At 31.5% G+C, this 19,007-nt stretch overlaps 1 protein-coding gene across 6 annotated transcripts in view; it reads left to right on the forward strand.

The window, feature by feature from the left end:
• Positions 1–18,031, forward strand: part of YTHDC2 (YTH N6-methyladenosine RNA binding protein C2) — an 83,784-nt gene extending 65,753 nt beyond the window's left edge. For 4 of the 6 annotated variants that reach the window (XM_045507772.2, XM_010971770.3, XM_045507776.2 and 1 more), the window contains 9 exons: positions 649–775; positions 1,833–2,038; positions 2,396–2,591; positions 3,428–3,537; positions 4,918–5,210; positions 8,315–8,492; positions 13,686–13,889; positions 14,641–14,823; positions 16,050–18,031. In XM_045507772.2, coding sequence (XP_045363728.2) covers positions 649–775; positions 1,833–2,038; positions 2,396–2,591; positions 3,428–3,537; positions 4,918–5,210; positions 8,315–8,492; positions 13,686–13,889; positions 14,641–14,823; positions 16,050–16,130 — 1,578 coding nt within the window. In that variant the 3' untranslated portion in view covers positions 16,131–18,031. Of the gene's footprint in view, positions 1–648; positions 776–1,832; positions 2,039–2,395; positions 2,592–3,427; positions 3,538–4,917; positions 5,211–8,314; positions 8,493–13,646; positions 13,890–14,640; positions 14,824–16,049 lie in introns of those variants that run through there. The other 2 variants (XM_045507773.2, XM_045507775.2) reach the window with 2 other exon arrangements.
• Positions 18,032–19,007: the final 976 nt, after the last annotated feature.

A 19,007-nucleotide genomic window follows, 5' to 3' on the forward strand; every position in this document is an offset into this window, starting at 1 on the left:
TACTTTAAAATTATTTATTTAAAAAAATTAGATTTTAATATAACATATTAGTTTCAGGCATATAACATAATGACAATATTTACATATATTGCAAAATAATCACATTAAGTTTAGTTAATATCCATCACTGTACATAGTTAAAATTTTTTTTCTTGTGTTGAGAACTTTTAAGATCTACTCTCTAGTCTTAACTAGACTTCTTGTGATCATTTCACAATATATACAAATACTAAATCATGTTATGCACCTGAAACTAATACTAAATGTCAATTGTATCTCAATAAAGTTATTTAAAAAACTTACTCTCTTAGCAACTTTCCAATATACAATACAGTGTTATTAACTATAGTCACTGTGCTGTACATTACATTCCCTAAGTATTACTTATCTTAAAACTGGAAGTTTATACCTTTTGACTCCGCTCATTTCACCCACCCTCCTCATCCCCTTTCCCTTGCAGCCATCAGTGTGTTCCCTGTGTCTATGCATTTGTTTTTTTGTTTATTTTTTATAGTCTCAGATTTGATAAAATAATTAGAAAAAGGAGAATTGATCGGGAGTGCTTAACGTAGTGATTTTCAGTTACTTTGCTGCCTAACTAACAGATGATTGGTAAATGTGTCTTGTCATGTAATTATATTTTCATAGGCATGGCAGAAAGCTCGAAGTGATGGGTGGGAGCGAGCCTTTTGTGAAAAGAATTTTCTTTCACAAGCTACCATGGAAATAATCATAGGCATGAGAACTCAGTTGCTTGGTCAACTTAGAGCGTCAGGTAAAGTTTTCCTCCAGAGAACCTATTTAAACTACTGAGAATACCCTGCCCATACCTCATAGTATTTCTAGTGTTAACTAATGCCATCTTATATTATTTTTTATGACGTTATCACATTGTATATCTTATGTTCATGAACTGCTTTGTAGACTTTTACATGACCTCAACTTTTGTTTGTTGATTAAAAAAATAGCAGAAGCTGTAGATGAGAAATATATGAATACTTTTTGATATTGTTGACTATGAGCAATTTGTATTTGTTGGCAAAAATTAATTTGGATATCGTACTTGTTATTTTTTATATTTTTATCACTATTAGTAAATAATTGTTTAGCTCTATGAAATAGAAACTATAAAAATTTAAGTAGATTGATATGAATGCTAGCCTTTATATTTTTGGAACATAACACAACTAGTAATAGCTTGAAGACACTTGATTTTTTTTTTTTTAAAAGAGAATGCCAGTGCTTCTATTTCAGTTTAGGGTTGCTTCTTTAAATTTCTTTTTGAATGACATAGTACATTAAGGAAATAGAAGAAAAATAACAGAGCCTGGATTCATGGGATGGCTGAAGTGCCAAAGTAATACAAGGAATGAACCAGGGAATTTTGGGTTGTCTCAGATGTGAGGAAATACTAAGGACTTTTGAAATTCAAGCAAGAATACTCTTTATTTACTTGACTTCACTTCCAGAATTAGTGTCCCTTGAAACCAAAATGTTATTTATACCATTCAGCAGAATAGTTTAGGTTTTTAGCTGTGATTTTTAGTATGTTTCTGATAGCAGCTTATGAAGAATTTTATTGCAAGAATATATATATTTTTTAAAGTCTCTAAGTCCCCAGTGAACCTTCTACTTACTTCGGCCTAAGCAAACTTAAATTTTCTTAGAACATTGATTCTCTATTTTAAATTTTTCAGAGAAGATTTTATGAATTATTACAGAATTTGAATATCATTATATGGGTTGTACAATTTTTTTATAGAAAACACATTAATTTAAAAGTATATTTTGTGCAATAGAGAAAGTTGGCGTGGTTTTTTTTCTCTTTCTAGGTTTTGTTAGAGCACGAGGTGGTGGTGACATTCGAGATGTTAACACAAATTCTGAGAACTGGGCTGTTGTTAAAGCTGCATTGGTTGCAGGCATGTATCCTAATTTAGTCCATGTGGACAGAGAGAATGTTGTATTGACAGGACCAAAAGAGAAAAAAGTACGGTTTCATCCCACCTCAGTTCTCAGTCAGCCTCAATATAAAAAGGTAAAACATTTTGAATGCTCTTAATCCTTGAGGTAAAACTAATCTAATTTAGATAGCTGAAGATCAATGAAAAATTTTCCAAATACCAACCTGCTTTAAGAAATTAGTGTATATATACACATATAAAATTCAGCATTGGAACAAAATTTTGATTGAATCTAGGAGTTGGAAGAAGTAATGTGTTAAGTAATGAGGACTTTTGTACAAACTACACAAGCAATAATTTGCTTTAATTTTTGTTTGGGTGCCAATAAACATTATCTATTTCACTGAGGGACGTTTTACATTTTAAAAGTGTTACCAGTAAATTAAAGTGATAAATACAGTTAAAATTTTTTTGACTTATTTTCCTAATAGATTCCTCCAGCCAATGGTCAAGCTGCAGCAGTTCAGGCACTGCCCACAGATTGGCTTATTTATGATGAAATGACCAGAGCTCATAGAATAGCTAATATTAGATGTTGTTCTGCAGTGACACCTGTCACTGTATTGGTATTTTGTGGACCAGCTAGGTTGGCAAGTAATGCTCTTCAGGAACCTTCATCTTTTCGAGGTAAATATATTATGAAGGAAATGAAAAAAAGAGGTTTTTTTTAAGCTAAACAAAACAAATTTTGAAATTATAAACATTTATGTGGTAGTAGCTCCCTTTTCATGTAATAAGATGAGTTAAATGATACTAAAGTGTATCATTAACTCTCAGGTTTTTGGCTATGGTAGGTTGCTGAGTAACTGATGCCATTTATTTGAGATTCAGAAAACTAGGAAGAGTAGGTTGTGTAGGGAAGAAGTCAAGAGTCCTGTTCTAGACATGTTAAATCTGAGATGGCTAAGGCATCCTAAGTAAGATTTTTTTTTTTAAGTCAGTGGATTTACATATCTGAAGCTCAGGGAAGTTTGGACTAACGGTACAAATTTGGAAGTCATCAGCTTGTAAATAATATTAAAGACATGAGAATGAATTTTCTGAAGAGAATGTATAGATAGAGAAGAGAGTTCTTGACAAAATTTGGGAAATTTTAATTTTTAGAATTTGAGAAAGAAATAAAACATGGCAAATAGATAAACAACAGAGTCCTAGTGTATAGCGAAGGAAACTGTTATATTCAATATCTTGTAATAATCTGTAATAAAATATATACTTGAGTCACTTTGCTGTATACCAGAAATGAATGCAACATTGTAAATCAACTATGCATCAATTTAAAAAAAAGAATGCCCATATATTGAGATTTAATATGTGATCTGTTGTATTTGGAGAACTGTCCACACAAATTGTTAGTATATCAAGAGGATTTATGTAAATATAGAGTATATTTACTTACCTTTTTTGCTATGATATAAAATGGTAAAAGTGACTTTTTTTTCTTTCAATATGTGTTTGAACAGCAGATGGTATTCCTAATGATGGTAGTGATAGTGAAATGGAAGATAGAACTACTGCTAATTTGGCAGCTTTAAAACTTGATGAGTGGCTCACTTTCAAACTAGAGCCAGAGGTAAGTTGCTTTTTAGTAGTGTGATAGATTTGTTTCATTCAGTTATATGAATTGGTATACAATGGGATGAAGATTATATCTTTAATGTTGAGCCCTTAGTATGAGAGAATACAGCTTGTTTTTCAGTTTTCACAGGGCCCTCATACATTCTCTACCACATTGGGGTTTATTCCAATAGACGATTTGAACAACCTAAGAACCTAGGTGTGGTTCAGTATTAAGCATGGCAATATTTGAATATTTTTGTATATATGAGAAAATACTGAGTATTGGGTACATGAGAATTCCTTTTATTCTATATAATTCTGTTTATAGGAGAAAAATATGAATTCATTCTGTTTTCTCTTTTCCCACATTTCTGAGGTAGGAAAGATGAAATTTTCTTTTCAAGTTAAAAATTTTCTTGGCAAAGCCTTCCCTTAATTCCATCTTTACTTTTAAAAATCATTCTATATCCTTTTTTTGGACAATATCAACTGTTGAAAGTTGGTACTAGCTAGGTTTATTTTTTACCATCCATTCATTTATCACTTTAACCTACTGCAGTCTCATTTCCATTCCCATCAATCTTTCACTTCACTGGAACTGTGCTTGCTAAGGTCAGCATTGTCTCCTCCATGTTGTCAATGCCAGCCTGCTGTCCTTGACAAATTTAACCTTTCTCTAGTAGTTGGTACTATTGTCTTATTGTCCACACCCTTCTTTTTGTAATTCTGTTCTTTCTCGTTTTTCCTCCTCATTCCATCCCAACTTGTTTGTCACTAATTTCTGTGACATTAATCTTTCTTTATTTTTCTTGTTTCTAGAGAGGTCATTTCTTCCTAGGTTCTCTTACTGACTCTTCTGTATGTGCTTGTACCCTAAATGTTAGATGTTATCCAGTAGTCTGTGCTTTAGTCTGTTCTTCTGTCTCTGCACAGTCTCTAGGGACCTGTGTGTAGATTTAGTAACCATTTATGCATTGATAACTTCCAGGTGTATCTTATCTATATCTCTAGCTTAGGCTTTTCTCTGGACCTATGAATCCAGTTGCCTTCTGGATATCATCATTTGGATGTTCTCCAGGCACTAAAATAAAGTATGAATGCAATTAAATGTATTTTTCTTCATTTACCCTGCTGTTACTTTTCCAGTATTAATCACCTTCTACCAAACGTTGTTTTCTTTCTTTCATTAGATTTTGTGCTTCTAATGCTTTAAAAGAGTAAATAAGAAATGTTATTTCTTTTATACATCAAAAAGAATGAAATTGGTAGTAAATTATGTGAAATGTGTTCTTTGGAAACAATCCAGACCTTAACTAATAAACATATTGTTGTCTTGCAAATGTGATAGATAGTTTACTTGTATCTATTTGAACTGAAGAAACTTTTATTATAGGCAGCCAGTTTGTTGCTGCAGCTCAGACAGAAGTGGCACAGCTTATTTTTACGTCGAATGAGAGCTCCATCCAAACCTTGGTCTCAAGTTGATGAAGCTACCATAAGAGCAATTATAGCTGTTTTAAGCACTGAAGAACAGTCTGCAGGTTTACAACAACCATCTGGAATTGGCCAAAGGCCAAGGCCTATGTCTTCAGAAGAACTTCCTTTGGCATCATCTTGGAGGTCAAATAATAGTAGGAAAAGTTCAGCAGATACTGAATTTTCTGATGAGTCTACTACAGCAGAAAGGTAAATTTGTAACATTTTATCAAAACGAGATAGTTTCTCAAGGAAAATTAGTTATTTGCCATAGAGTCATGTGCTTTTGTAACATTTAAAGATTACTTTCTTGTCTAAGATAAACAAAAAGGTTGCAATAAAATGGAAAGAGTTTCTTACTTTTAAGACATAATTCTTATAGGTATTAAAATAATATGAAGGATTTCAAGCTACTAGGGTCTTGAGTTATTGAAGAACAAGATTTTCTTGTCAGGAAAAATTCAAAATGTTTAATTTCTAGAATTCACAAGTTTAGGGTCTGTTAAAAAGATAGCAACATTTTTTATTAACATATTTTAGTTGATACCTTTCCTAGATACCTTACAGCATGAAGTGTTGGCTATGGCCGTTTGGAAGAACAGCTTCCCCACAGGTCTTACTTAACTTAATAAACCGCTAACTAGTATTTCTAGAAGAAAATACTTTATTCATTCTTTTCATTCAGGGACACATTGAATGCCTATTGTTCTTGGTGTGAGAGATATAGCAATGTATAAAGCAGACAAAATGTCTTCCTTCAGAGAGTTTACACTTTATCGAGGAGAGACATAGATTTAAAAAGTAAACAAATTACTGTCTTGGCAAAATTTGTTACAGTTTAGCTAAATTCTTTTAACCTTTCTAGCATTTGGCAATTAGGTATGATTTTTGTTTATTATATGATTATTATTAATAATAAGAGCGCTCTTATTGATCCAAAAATGTACTTGGTAATATAATAGTGGTTATGTGAATCATTGGTCATGATTCAGAAATATTACTGGTTGTAAAACATTTGTTAGAATCAAATTTAGATTTCTTTATATCAGTTAAAAATTTTTTTACCCCATTAGAATTGATAACAGACAGCATTCTTGCTTGGGATGCTAGTTTTGGCAATATGGTAAATAGTCTGCGATAAGAATTGTTAACAAACTGAAAATAGAAACAACGGAAGCATAAAAGATATGTGGTGCTTATTGTTTTTCAAGGATCAGATGGAGTAATTAGTATCTACCTTCTTTTGATCAAGTTTTGCATATTTGAATGAAGCATAAAGGCATGCTATCAGTAATACATGGTGGTTTCCCAGTTCTTCAGATATTACATTTTAGGAATAATTCAGCCAGTTGCTAAGAAAACCTTTTCATAATGTGTATGCCTGAACCTTTTCCTCTGATGTAGACACTGCCTACAGTGAAAGGAAAATCTTAGAAAACATATTTTCTTCCTAGATACTCCTCACTTTTCTAAAAGATTGTTTTGAAAGTTTAGCAGTGATTGTTTATAGTGTGTGAATATATTTGCATAGAAATTGTTATGTGATAGTGTTATTCCTAGACTCATCATGAAAAACCTGTTGGATTCATAAAGACTGTATGCATTTATACACACTACATGTTTATACACACACACACTACACACCTACATTTTTAGGAAAAAACTTTCCTTTTCTTTATAAAAGTAATATATACTCATTTAATAAAATCAGAATTATACAGTATAATATTAGTTATGCTCTAAAAACTAATTAATGTATAAATTCATTTTTTGACCAGTGATACCAGGATCCACCATTTTCCTAGATAGATATTTAGTTCTATTGAAAACATTTTTATTTTAATAAAGTGTTACCCTTAATTAAGTTCTCTTACCTAATTTTCAGGTGAATTAGGTATCAGGGTATGAATGATGGGATTTTAGAGATGTAATGTGATAATTCATTGAACTTCAATTCATGAGAGAGAAAAAACCTTGAAAAATTGTTTTTTTACATTTATCAAGTTGTTATTAATGATTCACATATGCATTATTTATTTTTTGTTAATATTTTTAAGCTTTAGCTATATTATTTCATTTTTTAAGAAATATTGGATCTAAGATATTTATTGAAAGAGAAGCAAATTGTGGGGTTAAGCTATTTTAATTTGTTTTAAAGGTAGAGTAATTATAATTTCAAGACTCTACAGAAGTTTATGAACTATTGATAACTTACCCTTTTTTGTTTTGTTTATTTATTATAAATATTGTTAAACACAGCAAAGTAATGATATGCCGTAATGAACTCCATATTCCAGATTCAGTAGTTTACCAAGATTTTCACCTACTTGCTGTATCTACCCCAATCATTTTTCTCTCGCTTCCTTTTTTTGTTTACATATTTCAGAATAAATCTCATACATCATGTCATTTTATCCTTCCGTATTTAAATATACATCTCTTAAAAACAGAAGCATTTTTTCTACATAATCAAAATCCAATCATCAATCCCAATAAAATAATTTTCCCAATTCTCAAACTATAGACTTATTTGAAACAGCATCCAGAGAGGACACATGCATTGCATTAGGGTGACCTGTTTCTTGAGTCTCTTGTGATCTAGAGCAGTTGGTTCTTCTGTTGACTTCTTTGAAAAAACTCGATCAGTGATACTGTGAGATGTACCACATTCTGGATTTGTCTCTTTTTATTGCTATACCCTGTGTAGTTCATATAAACTAGTAGTTAGCTCTCAGGACTTGATTAGATCCAGTGTTTTGGCAAGAATATTTTATAGGTGTTGCTGTGAACTTTAAATCTTGTCTCTTGACTAGTCCAGTATTATTTCCACTTTACCATAAATATTGTTATTTTTAGTGTGCTTTTAAAATCTAATTTATTTGGCTTTAAGATTTGTATGAAAGTGGAAGGGAAGTGGAGTAGGTGATATTCACATAAGGGCCATTAGCATAGATGTATTTAAATAATTTTATGATATTAAGATGTTAAATATCAATATAAAACTTTGTAATTATTAAAGACTTCTTCTGTACCATCATAAAAGAAGTCAGAAATTTTGTAAGGAAAATAATTCTTGGATATTTGTTAATATTGTTAAAGAATGTTGTAGATTGTTTTAAATGTATTTTTACCTACTATTTCTGTAAGTATCCTAAGTACAACTGTTTCTTCTAAATGTTATAGAAGAATGAAATTGCCTTTTAAAATACTTTCCCATAAGTCATAATGTCTTTGGAACTTTTGTTTGAAATGGAATCTGCTTTGTATTATGAACTTATATATAACTGATCTTTGCTTCTTCCTTCTCACTCAAGAGTATTGATGAAATCTCCATCTCCAGCACTACACCCACCTCAGAAGTACAAAGATAGAGGAATTTTACATCCTAAACGAAGCACTGATGACCGGTCAGATCAATCTTCTGTGAAATCGACAGACAGCAATAGTTACCCAAGTCCTTGTGCTAGTCCTTCTCCCCCATCCTCAGGAAAGGTAGAGTATCAAGGATTTGTAGCACATCTAATGTTACATATTTAAAGAAAAGTATAAAATAATACTGTTTTTCAGTTACTAATCATGGCCTCTGATCTAGATATAATTTGAAGCTGGCAAACTTGAGGCACTTTGAGTAAATTTTTTAGTTTTTCCTGCTTGCCAAGTATTTCCAGTTATTATCATCTTGGGGTGTTTTAAAACTAATAGATCATTCACAGATGACATGTAGCTAAGCAGTTCATGATTTCCTTTCTGTATCTTTAGAACTTTTTTTAAAAAACAAATGACAGGAAGATTATCTTAAATTAATTTTGGTTTATACTTTCAGAATTTGAAACAATAGTTTCTTTCAGTTTTTAGTTGATTTATCCAGTTCAGTGATTATATTAAAAAATACAAGACCAGATGGGTTTAGGAAGATAGGAAATGTTGATAAGGAATTGAGAACTATGTATCTTTTAAGAAATTTATAATGTGAATGATTTCAGATGTTTAGAATTTGTGTACTTTTATTTTCCTGCATTCTTAGTACCTGAGTAAATATTTGATTAGTTACATGATGTGGTTCTGGTGAAAATATCTGCTGAAATACTCTTTTTAAAAAAGAGGAAAAGAAATGTTTTTGCAGATTTGAATTCTTAGGTTTTAGGGCTTTTTTTTGTCGTTGTTCCTTGTTTTTAATTTTAAAATACTTTTATTAAAAAAATAAAATAAAATACCTTTATTAAGGTATAATTTACACAATAAAATTTACCAATTTAAACTGTACAGTTCAGTGAATTTTGAGAAATGTATCAATCATTTAACTGTACTATAGTCATGTACACAACATTCCCATCATCCCTGGTTTCTGGCAGCCCACTGAACTGCCCTTTGCCCCTGGAGTTTTGCCTTTTTTAGAACTTCCTGTAAATAGAATCATTTGTATATAGATTTCTGTGACTGGTTTATTTCACTTTTGGAATTCATTTGTATTATTGAGTGTATTATTAGTTTGTTACTTTTTATTACTGAATAGTATTCCATTTTGTGGGTATACCACAGTATGTTTATCTATTTACCATTGATGGACATTTGGGTTGTTTCCACTTTTTGACCATTATGAATAAAGCTACTGTAATATTCAGGTACAAGTTTTTGTACGTAGATATGTTTTCTGTCCTTGGGTATATACCCAGGAGTGGGTTTGTTGGGTTGTATGATAAGTATAACTTTACAAGAAACTACCCAGCTGTTTTCCAAAATGGCTGTATCGCTTTCCATTCCCTTCAATAATCATGAGAATTCTATGTGTTCCATATTCTTAACAATATTTGACATTAATAGTCTCTTAATTTTAGCCATTCTCATGCATATATAGTGATATTCCATTATACTTTTAATTTGTATTTCCCAATGACTAATGTTTGGTTGTTTATTGGTTATTTGTCTTTTTTTTTAATTTAGTTGTAAGAGTTTTTTAGTATATTCTGGATACAAGTCTTAATTGTATGTGTTTTGCAAATTTTTTCTAATAGTCTGTGCTTGCGTTTACATTTTATTAATGGTACCTTTTAAAGGACAAATGGTTTTAGTTTTGATGGAGGCCCATTTCATCTATTTTTTTCTATTTTGGTTTTATCTGTTTTTTCTATTACAGTTCATATTTTTTATGTCCTAAGAAATCTTTGCCTAACCCAAGATTACAAAGATTTTCTCCTCTGCTTTCTTCTAGATATTTTATAGTTGGAGCTCTTACATGCAGGTGTATGATATATTTCATATACCTTGAGTTAGTTAATTTCAAGTTACTTTTATTTATAGTATGGATCGGTCATGGATCATTTTTTGGCATTTGTCTGTACAGTTGTTCTAGCACCGTTTGTTGAAAAGACCTTTTTTCATTGAATTACTTTGGCACCTTTGTCAAAAATCAGTGACCATAAATATGTGGTCTGTTTCTTGGACTCTATTCTGTTTCATTGATCTGTATACTTCTCATTTTGCCAGTACTACAATGATTTGATTATAGTAGCTTTATAGCAAGTCTTGAATTCAGCTAATGATTTTTCTCCAACTTTGTTCTTTTGCAAAATTGTTTTGGCTATTCTAAGTCCTTTGTGCTTTCATATAAACTTATGAAAAAGCTTGTCAATTTCTACAGAAAATTTTTCTGGTATTTTGAGTGGAATTGCATTAAATCTACAGATCAACTTGAAGAAAATCTACAATTAACAATTTTTAGTCTTCCAACCATAAGTAAACTGCATTTATTTACATATTCTTTAATTTCTCTCAACAGTGTTTTATAAATTTCAGAGTTCAAGTATTATGCATTTTTTGTTACATTTATTCCGAAGTATTTTATATTTTTAACACTATTTTTTTTCATTTGTTCATTACTGGCATTCATTTGTATTTTTAACACTTGTTGTTTTTCAGTTGTTCATTATTAGAAATATATTTGATTTTTGTAGATTTATCCTATATTCCATGACCTTAGTTCACTTATCAATTCTATAAACTTTTTATGTAGATTTCTCAGGATTTTCTACATGAGTAGTCATACTTTTAATAATTTTACTTTTTTCTTTCCACTGTGGATGCTGTTCAGTTCTTTTCTTGCTGTATCTCTCTGGCTAAAATCTTCAATAAAATATTTAATAAAGGTGTTGAGAACCCACATCTTGTCTTGACCTTAAAGGGAAAGTTTTAAGTCTTTCACCATTTAGTGGGATATTTTCTTTTGGATCTAGTTTGCTAAGAAGGTTTATTATGAAATAAGCAATGAATTATATTCAGTGCTTTTTTTACTTTACACCTATTGAAATGATAATACAGTTCTTTTTTTGTGTATGTGTGGTCTGTTAATATAGTGGCTTTCATTTATTTTCTAATGTTTATACCTCATTTGGTCATGATGAATTATCCTTTTAAAATATTGCTGGATTTGATTTTGTTCTGTCACAAATTTTGTTAAATGAAGGATCCTTGTTTATGAGGGATATTTTTCTCTAGTTATCTCTTCTTGTGTTATCTTTGAATAGTTTTGGTACTGGAATAACTCTGACCTCTTAAGATTAGTCGGGAAGTACTCCTTCCACTTTAATTTTTTGAAAGAGATGTGTAGATTTGCTATTATTTATTCCTTAAATGTTTGACAGAATCCACTAGTTAAGTCACTTTTATCTTACACTTACGTATCTTCAATCAGTATTATGCCATTTCAGTTATAGATTGAGAACCTTGTAACAGTTATGCTTTTATTTTACCTTTTAGTTCTTTGTGTTATTGCTTTCATATATTTTATTTCTCCATATGCTATAAATACCACAATGTATTATTTTTTACTTACATAGTCAACTATCTTTTTACCAAATGTCAAGAAAATGTCTTTTATATTTACTCAGTATTTACCATTTCCTGTGCTTTTTATTCTTTTGTGTTGACATGAATTTCTGTCTTGAATCATATACTTTTGCCTGAAAACCTTCTTTTAACATTTTTTCAAGTACAGATCTTCAGGAAATGAATTCTTTTAGCTTTTGTGTGAAAATTCTTTTTCACTTTTGTTTTTGAAAGATGTTTTTATTGTGTATATAATTCTAAGTTGACAGTGCTTTTCTTTCATTACGATAATGCTGTTGTATTGTGGTTTACATAGTTTACATAGTTTCTAATGGAAAGTGCTCTATCATTCTTATCTTTGTTTCTTTGCATATAATTTGTCTAGCTGCTTTTAAGATTTTCTTTTTATCATTGGTTTTCAGCTATTTGATTTTGATATGACTTGGTCTGGTCTCTTTATATTTCTTCTTCAATCTGTGTATTTATGGTTTTCATCAATTTTGAGAAATTTAACACCATCCTTTCTCACATATTTTTTATTTGTCACCTCTCCTTCCTCCTTTCTGGAACTCTAGATACACAAATGTGCAGCTTCTTGAAATTGTTCCACAGGTCACTGATATGCTCTTCATTTTTTTCAGTTATTTTTGTCTCTTTGTTTCATTTGAGATAGTTTCTATTGCTATGTCTTTAAGTTCTCTGTTTTTATTTGTAGTGTCTAATCTGATGTGCATTCTTTCTAGCGTGTTTTCACTTCAAATACAATATTTTCATCTTCAGAGTTTCCTTTGGGTCTTTACAAAAACACCTTGCATTTCTCATCACATTCATGTTTCCTCTACCTTTTTGAACATGGTGAACATATTTAGAATAGCTGTGTTAACATTCTTGTCTCCTTAATTTCATAATCTCTCAGATCTCACTCTATTCCTATTGATTAATTTTTTTCCTGGTTGTGGACCATATTCTCCTGTTTATTTGCATTCCTTTTAATTTTGTTTGGTTGTGAGACTTTTGTTGTATTCTTTTAAATAGTGTTAGACGTTTTTCTGATATACAGTTAAGTTAGTTGCAATCAGTGTAGTAATCCTTTTGAGATTTACTTTTAAGCAGTGTTAGTGCGGGTCCTGGACAATTTTTATTCTGATATTAATTTAGTTCCAGTACTAAGGTGTGATCCTTCTCTGGGCTAATGCCCTATGTATTATAAGTTCTTTCCATTCTGACAGGAGATAAGATGAAATATTCCCAATCATACGTGAGCTCCAGGAGCTCTTTTCCTTTCGATCTTTGCTGGCCTCAGGTCCTTTTTTCTCACTTATATGCAGGTCAGCACTTAGCCAGGAACTTTTGGGGACCCCTTCTGCAATTCCTGGGAAACTCTCCTTGCAACTCCCTTCTGTCTAGTACACTGCCAGGCAAGTTCTAGTCACTTTGGCCTCTAAACTCTAAGCTGTATCTCTGTAATTCACTGAGAACGTTAGATTCTGTTTGTTTCCCTTTCCTGCATTGTCGCCTGGAAACTATATCCAGGCAGTAAGCTGGAGCAATTTTTGTTTTGTTTTCAGACTTTGAAAATGTATTAAAATATTTTCTGAAAGTACATATAAATCAAAGTTTGTAATCCAGGATCCTTTTTTGTTAAGGGATTTTTGAATGCTCTGAAAAAGAGTCCTTGGTTTTGGCTCCTTAACCTCATTTTGATTGGGTGGGCCTTGTTCAGGTTTTCAGGCATGATAGAGCTATTTGTTGAATATTAGATAAAATATTTTGGTTTATATATTTATGAAGATGTTATTTAATAGAGCCTATTGATCTTGAAAGGTCAAATTACCTTTCAAGAATTTATGCATTCTTTTTTAGGGCTCAAAATCTCCTTCACCAAGACCAAACATGCCTATTCGATACTTTATAATGAAGAGTAGCAATTTGAGAAACCTTGAAATTTCTCAGCAGAAGGGTATCTGGTCTACAACCCCTAGTAATGAGCGGAAGCTAAATCGAGCTTTTTGGGAAAGCAGCATGGTTTACTTGGTATTTTCTGTTCAAGGATCTGGACATTTCCAGGTAAGCCATCCTGAAACAGTAAAACGGCATTGTTCTGGCTGCAGATTAGATCAGTTAGATGATGGAGATTAAAAAGAAGCTGGCTTTTTATTGCATAGGAATGCAAGAATGCATTTTGCTTGACTGAGGATGAGGAATATATTGTACCTCTTCAAAGGAATGAAATATAGGGATCCCTTTATTTTTGCCTTGTTTTACTAGAGCCTCTCCAGATAAACAGTTTTACCTTCTGAAGACAACTTTAGATTGACTATTTCCCAGGTTGCTTTAAAGTAATGAGAAGTGTGGCTTTTTGATAAAATATGTATTTAAATAAGCCAAAGAGATTAGAATTGACAGTCAAGAAACTGAGTATGTTTCTTAATTCTTCTTGACTTGATGTATATCTGAATTTACCAAATAACTTATTATTCAATATTATTATAATTTTTGAAACTAAAAACCTAGAAGTTAGATTGTATCCATTTATAGTGGAATAAATGTGGGTTTAGAACTGTGATTCGTTATTTAGAAAATATATTTGTATTTGAAATTACATTAAAAGGCTGGAATTGGTCTTTCCTCTAAAATTTGCTAGTTCATCTTTTTATGAAAAACACTTAAAAGAGTAGTTTTTAAATTTTTGTTAGCTGTTATCTTTATATTACATTTTTACCCTAAAAAAATGAACAGCTCAGAACTTTTCTCAGGTAAATTGAATTCAGACATTTTAATATCATCCTTTACCCTTTCCTCCTCATTTTACCCACAGGGATTTTCTAGAATGTCGTCTGAGATAGGAAGGGAGAAGAGTCAGGACTGGGGCTCAGCTGGACTAGGAGGAGTGTTTAAGGTGGAGTGGATACGAAAAGAAAATCTTCCCTTTCAGTTTGCACACCATTTACTCAATCCTTGGAATGACAACAAAAAAGTCCAGATAAGCAGAGATGGGCAGGTATACAATGACATTTAATATTTTTCTTCCACTTTTTGTTTTGTTTGGCTGTTACTCAGTGATTTGTTTGAGGAGCAGATGCAAGAACACAAATGTATATTCTGTGCGCCCATGGGGAGATAAATGGTCAGATTTGTAAAAGAGCAAGTTACAAACCTACTTGCAGATGTGTGTGACAGAGCTCATTGTATTTTTTCAACACTTTGTAAATTTGAATTCTGTCATTGCATATAAAAAAAATCTTTCATAAGTTACTTTATGGAGGTTTCTGTTGTCTTACTAACTAAAGATAGGATTAAAACCTAGTGTTATTCTCAAATAATTTCACTAAAGTCTAAGGATAACAACAATATCTAAGTTCTTGATGGCTTTAACTAATGATATAACATATATAACAACCTTTTTATATTTTTGTGGCTTGTTTTATTTATATTATGCTTTACTTTGCCTTGATGATGGTACTGATAAGCATTTTAAACTAGTGAAGATGATGGAAATTAACATATATATTGACTACTGCGCTAGCTGCTTTATATGAGGTAATTCAATTCTTGGGCCTAGTATGAGTTATTAGCCCAGTTTTTTTGTAGGAGAAAATTGATTCAGAGAAATTAGTCTTGCTTAAGGTCATACCTAATAATTTATTTGAACCAGTGTGACTCAGTTCAGATCACCATATGAAAAGTGTTAAAGTTCTTTTTAAGTGCACATCATGTCACAAGAGGAACATAAATGACATTCTTTTCAATTATGTCATAGTATTTTCATTTTTATTCTATAATAGTGATTTTGAAATAAACCTAATTCCTGAGAATATGCAGTCATTTAAGATAGTTTCTTAAGAAAAAGCCCCAAACATCTAATATGCTGGGTTTCACAATAAATACCTTTGGAAGTTCAAGCTGAATGCTTTTGCTAAATCTTCATGAAAAACAAAATTCATTATTTCTATAGAAAAAAATTCCGAAAGAACTCCTTAGAAATTTTTCACCATTTTATCACAAATAGTTACAATATTTACAGGTTAATAATACTCCTGAAGTCTGGAAGTCAACTCTGTATCTTGATGAAAAGAATTAGAGCAATGCATACCATATGATTTTAGCATGTTCTAGTAGAAACAAAGTTGAAAGTGATTTTCTTACATTTTTATCATTATGAGTTTTGTTGATAAAAAAATTCAATCTAGTTCTTTTTATGTTTATTCTGACTTTTGGTTTACCTAGGAACTAGAACCTCAGGTTGGTGAACAGTTGCTCCAGTTATGGGAACGCCTTCCACTGGGAGAAAAAACCACAACTGATTGAGACTCAGGTTATACCATACTTGACTTTGAGTATTGGCAGTATTTGTGGTCATTAAGGATATTTTTCAGATAATGTCTCTTTTCTTTTTTTCTTCTTTTTTTCCTTCTTCTTCTTTTTTTTTTAACTCTTCCAGAACTCTTAGCTTCAGAAGAATATCATGCCTGTTTATAACCACTGAATGCCCTGACTTCCAAAAACTGAGATGGGATTGTGTGTTATGAATGGGCTTTTCTGGTTGAAAGGTGATTGTTTAGAACCACCGTTTTCATATAAAAGAGAAAAGGATAATTTAATTTTTATAGTGATCATAGGGAATGATTATATATTTGTTAATTGTAGGTTTATAATTGAATAAAATAGTAGTAGTTTCATTATTTGACAGAATAGAAGTTAAACATACTTAATTTAAAGTTAAACATTTCATGTTTAAAACACTGACCTATAACTCTTACTGACTTTTTTTAATTCAAAGTAAATTGTTTACTTTTAAGAAAGGCCTAACTATATCTGTACTTCTGAGTACTATTTTTAGAAGAGTGAGCTCTTAAGATTTACCGTTAAAAAACATGCAAAGCAAAGCAAATGACCAAATTCTAAAAATGTCCCTTTAAAAAAGTGTGTGCTGATTAAGGACTATTCACTCTGCCATTTTTAGCCTGAGATACATTAAGAAAAAAAGAAGAAAGGATGTTCTTTTTCTGCAATTATGAAATGCAGTAAAAACTGAAGAAAAGCAGAGTTCTTCCCTGACTGATCAGATAAGATTAAATGCTTAGTTTTATACCTGGTACTGCCTCTTTTAATCTGATGTGTACCAAACTTTCCTTTCTCCAACATTACAGTCTTCACACAGCTCTGTAAAACCACAGTAATTATGACCTCTTTGTTTTGGCTAAATAAACTTGATTTAGACAAGTTAAAAATTTAAGCAAGTTATACAAGTTGGAAAAAAAATATTCTTAACAGTTAGTGGTATCTTGGTTGCTGTACATGTTCCAAAATAAGCCCGTAAGCACCACAATTCTAAATCCCTTCTATTTGTTTTCCAGTACTTTTTATCCTACTTATGTTTTCAGATAGAATTTCTCTGTTTTTGCATTTGTGGTTTAATGGGAGTAATTTTATGTAAACCCATGTTAGTGCCAACTCTCATATTTCTTTGCCATCTTAGAATAATTTGGTTTGATCTCTTTACCACAATTGTCTATAAAGTTTTCTTAGAGGCTTTCTGAAGGGAAATGGAGGTACAGGGAGAAATGAAAGAAATGTCTTGGTTACTAAGTTTTCAGTAGAATGGGTTTGATAGCACTTCTCATAATACATTTGGGTCATTGCCATATAACAAAAAACCAACGTGAATCTAATTTAAAGGCAAAAAGAAAACTCTTAAGTCGTCTGCTTCTTTATTTGAGAACAAAGAAGTGAAAAACCGTGGGTCAACATAAAATCTTCAGAACACTTCTACTTTCTCTGGGAAAGCATTTTATGTTGGTGCATTGGTTTAAAATGTCGGCTGTGACTTTTGCCTGTATTTGTAGTTTACTGGGTTTTTGTTTGTTTTATACTTTAAGACATACCTGTAAATTGGCCCTATGTGAATTATGTTCCACTCAATGTGCATTACAGTTTTTTTCCTCTTAGAGCAACTTGTGGTTTTCTAATAATGTGTACATTTTGTTTAGTTGTATATTTAACAGTTCACAGTATTCTAATTTGGAAGTAAGGACTTCTAAAAAATAAAACTTGTTTTAATTTCCATCTGTTTTCTAATGTCTATCCTTGTATGTAAATGATGCCTTTGTTGATGTTTAAGATAAACATAACTTGAATGTAATTAAAATGCTGCTTTTTGGAAAAAATGAACTTTAAATATACTTATTAAATGAAATTCTGTTAAATTACTTAGATTTTGTTATTTCTGATACTGTATAGCAGGACTAAGTTAACAGTGATCAACAGAATCCTCTGAGATATTAATGAATTTCAAATACTTTGAAGAATACTGAATTGCTGTAGAAGGTGATGGCTTCATATCAGTACCACCTCCTCAGAAAATTTTGCCTTATTACAATAGGGGGAGGGGAAAAAATCCCAAGACATGTTTTTAATAGAAAATCTTTTGAACATTAATAGAATATGTAGCTGTCCACCTTCTGTTCTCAGTCAGGGCACACTGCATTGTAGTAATGTGCCATTGTATCCACTGAACAACTCAGCCTCACTCTGCCGGTTACAGCAAAGATAGACAATGAGGAAAGAATAATCTTCCATGAGTACTTCAAGAAAAGACATACTCATTTAAGAATTTGTCCTCAGAGACTCATTCTTCATTTAAAATCTTATATCCTGAAACAGAGAAAGTCTGAGGACTAAGTCAAATGAGCTTCATCCCTGAATCAACACCAGGTCAGAAGTAGTGCAACTAAACACATAATTCACAAGAGACTACACCACTAAGTCTAATTGAGCTTCCCATAGCACATATCCTCAGTGTGCTCCAAAATTCTCCATGATTCCTCTCTACCTAGAGGACCACACTGTGCAGTCAGTGTGGTCAGGGCCACTGGATGCATCATGGTCTTTCTAGCCAAATGTGAATTTCTACTTGGCTGTCAAATAAAATCTCACATTCTGCATATTCAAAATTAAACTGCTATTATTTCCCCTCAGTCTGTTCCACTTAAAGCTGTCCTGTTTTCAATTGATGCCAGTTACGTTCTTTTGGTTGTTTAGACCAGGAAACTTGACTTCTTTATTACTCTCAGTTCAATCCATCAGAAAAATTTCTTATGTTTGCCTTCAGAGTATATCTAGACTCCGACTGTTTCTCATCACATCTGTCACAACTACTCTGGACTGAACCATCATCATTCTCAC

Source organism: Camelus bactrianus, chromosome 3 (genome assembly GCF_048773025.1).
Source record: "Camelus bactrianus isolate YW-2024 breed Bactrian camel chromosome 3, ASM4877302v1, whole genome shotgun sequence".
Lineage (NCBI taxonomy): Eukaryota > Metazoa > Chordata > Mammalia > Artiodactyla > Camelidae > Camelus > Camelus bactrianus.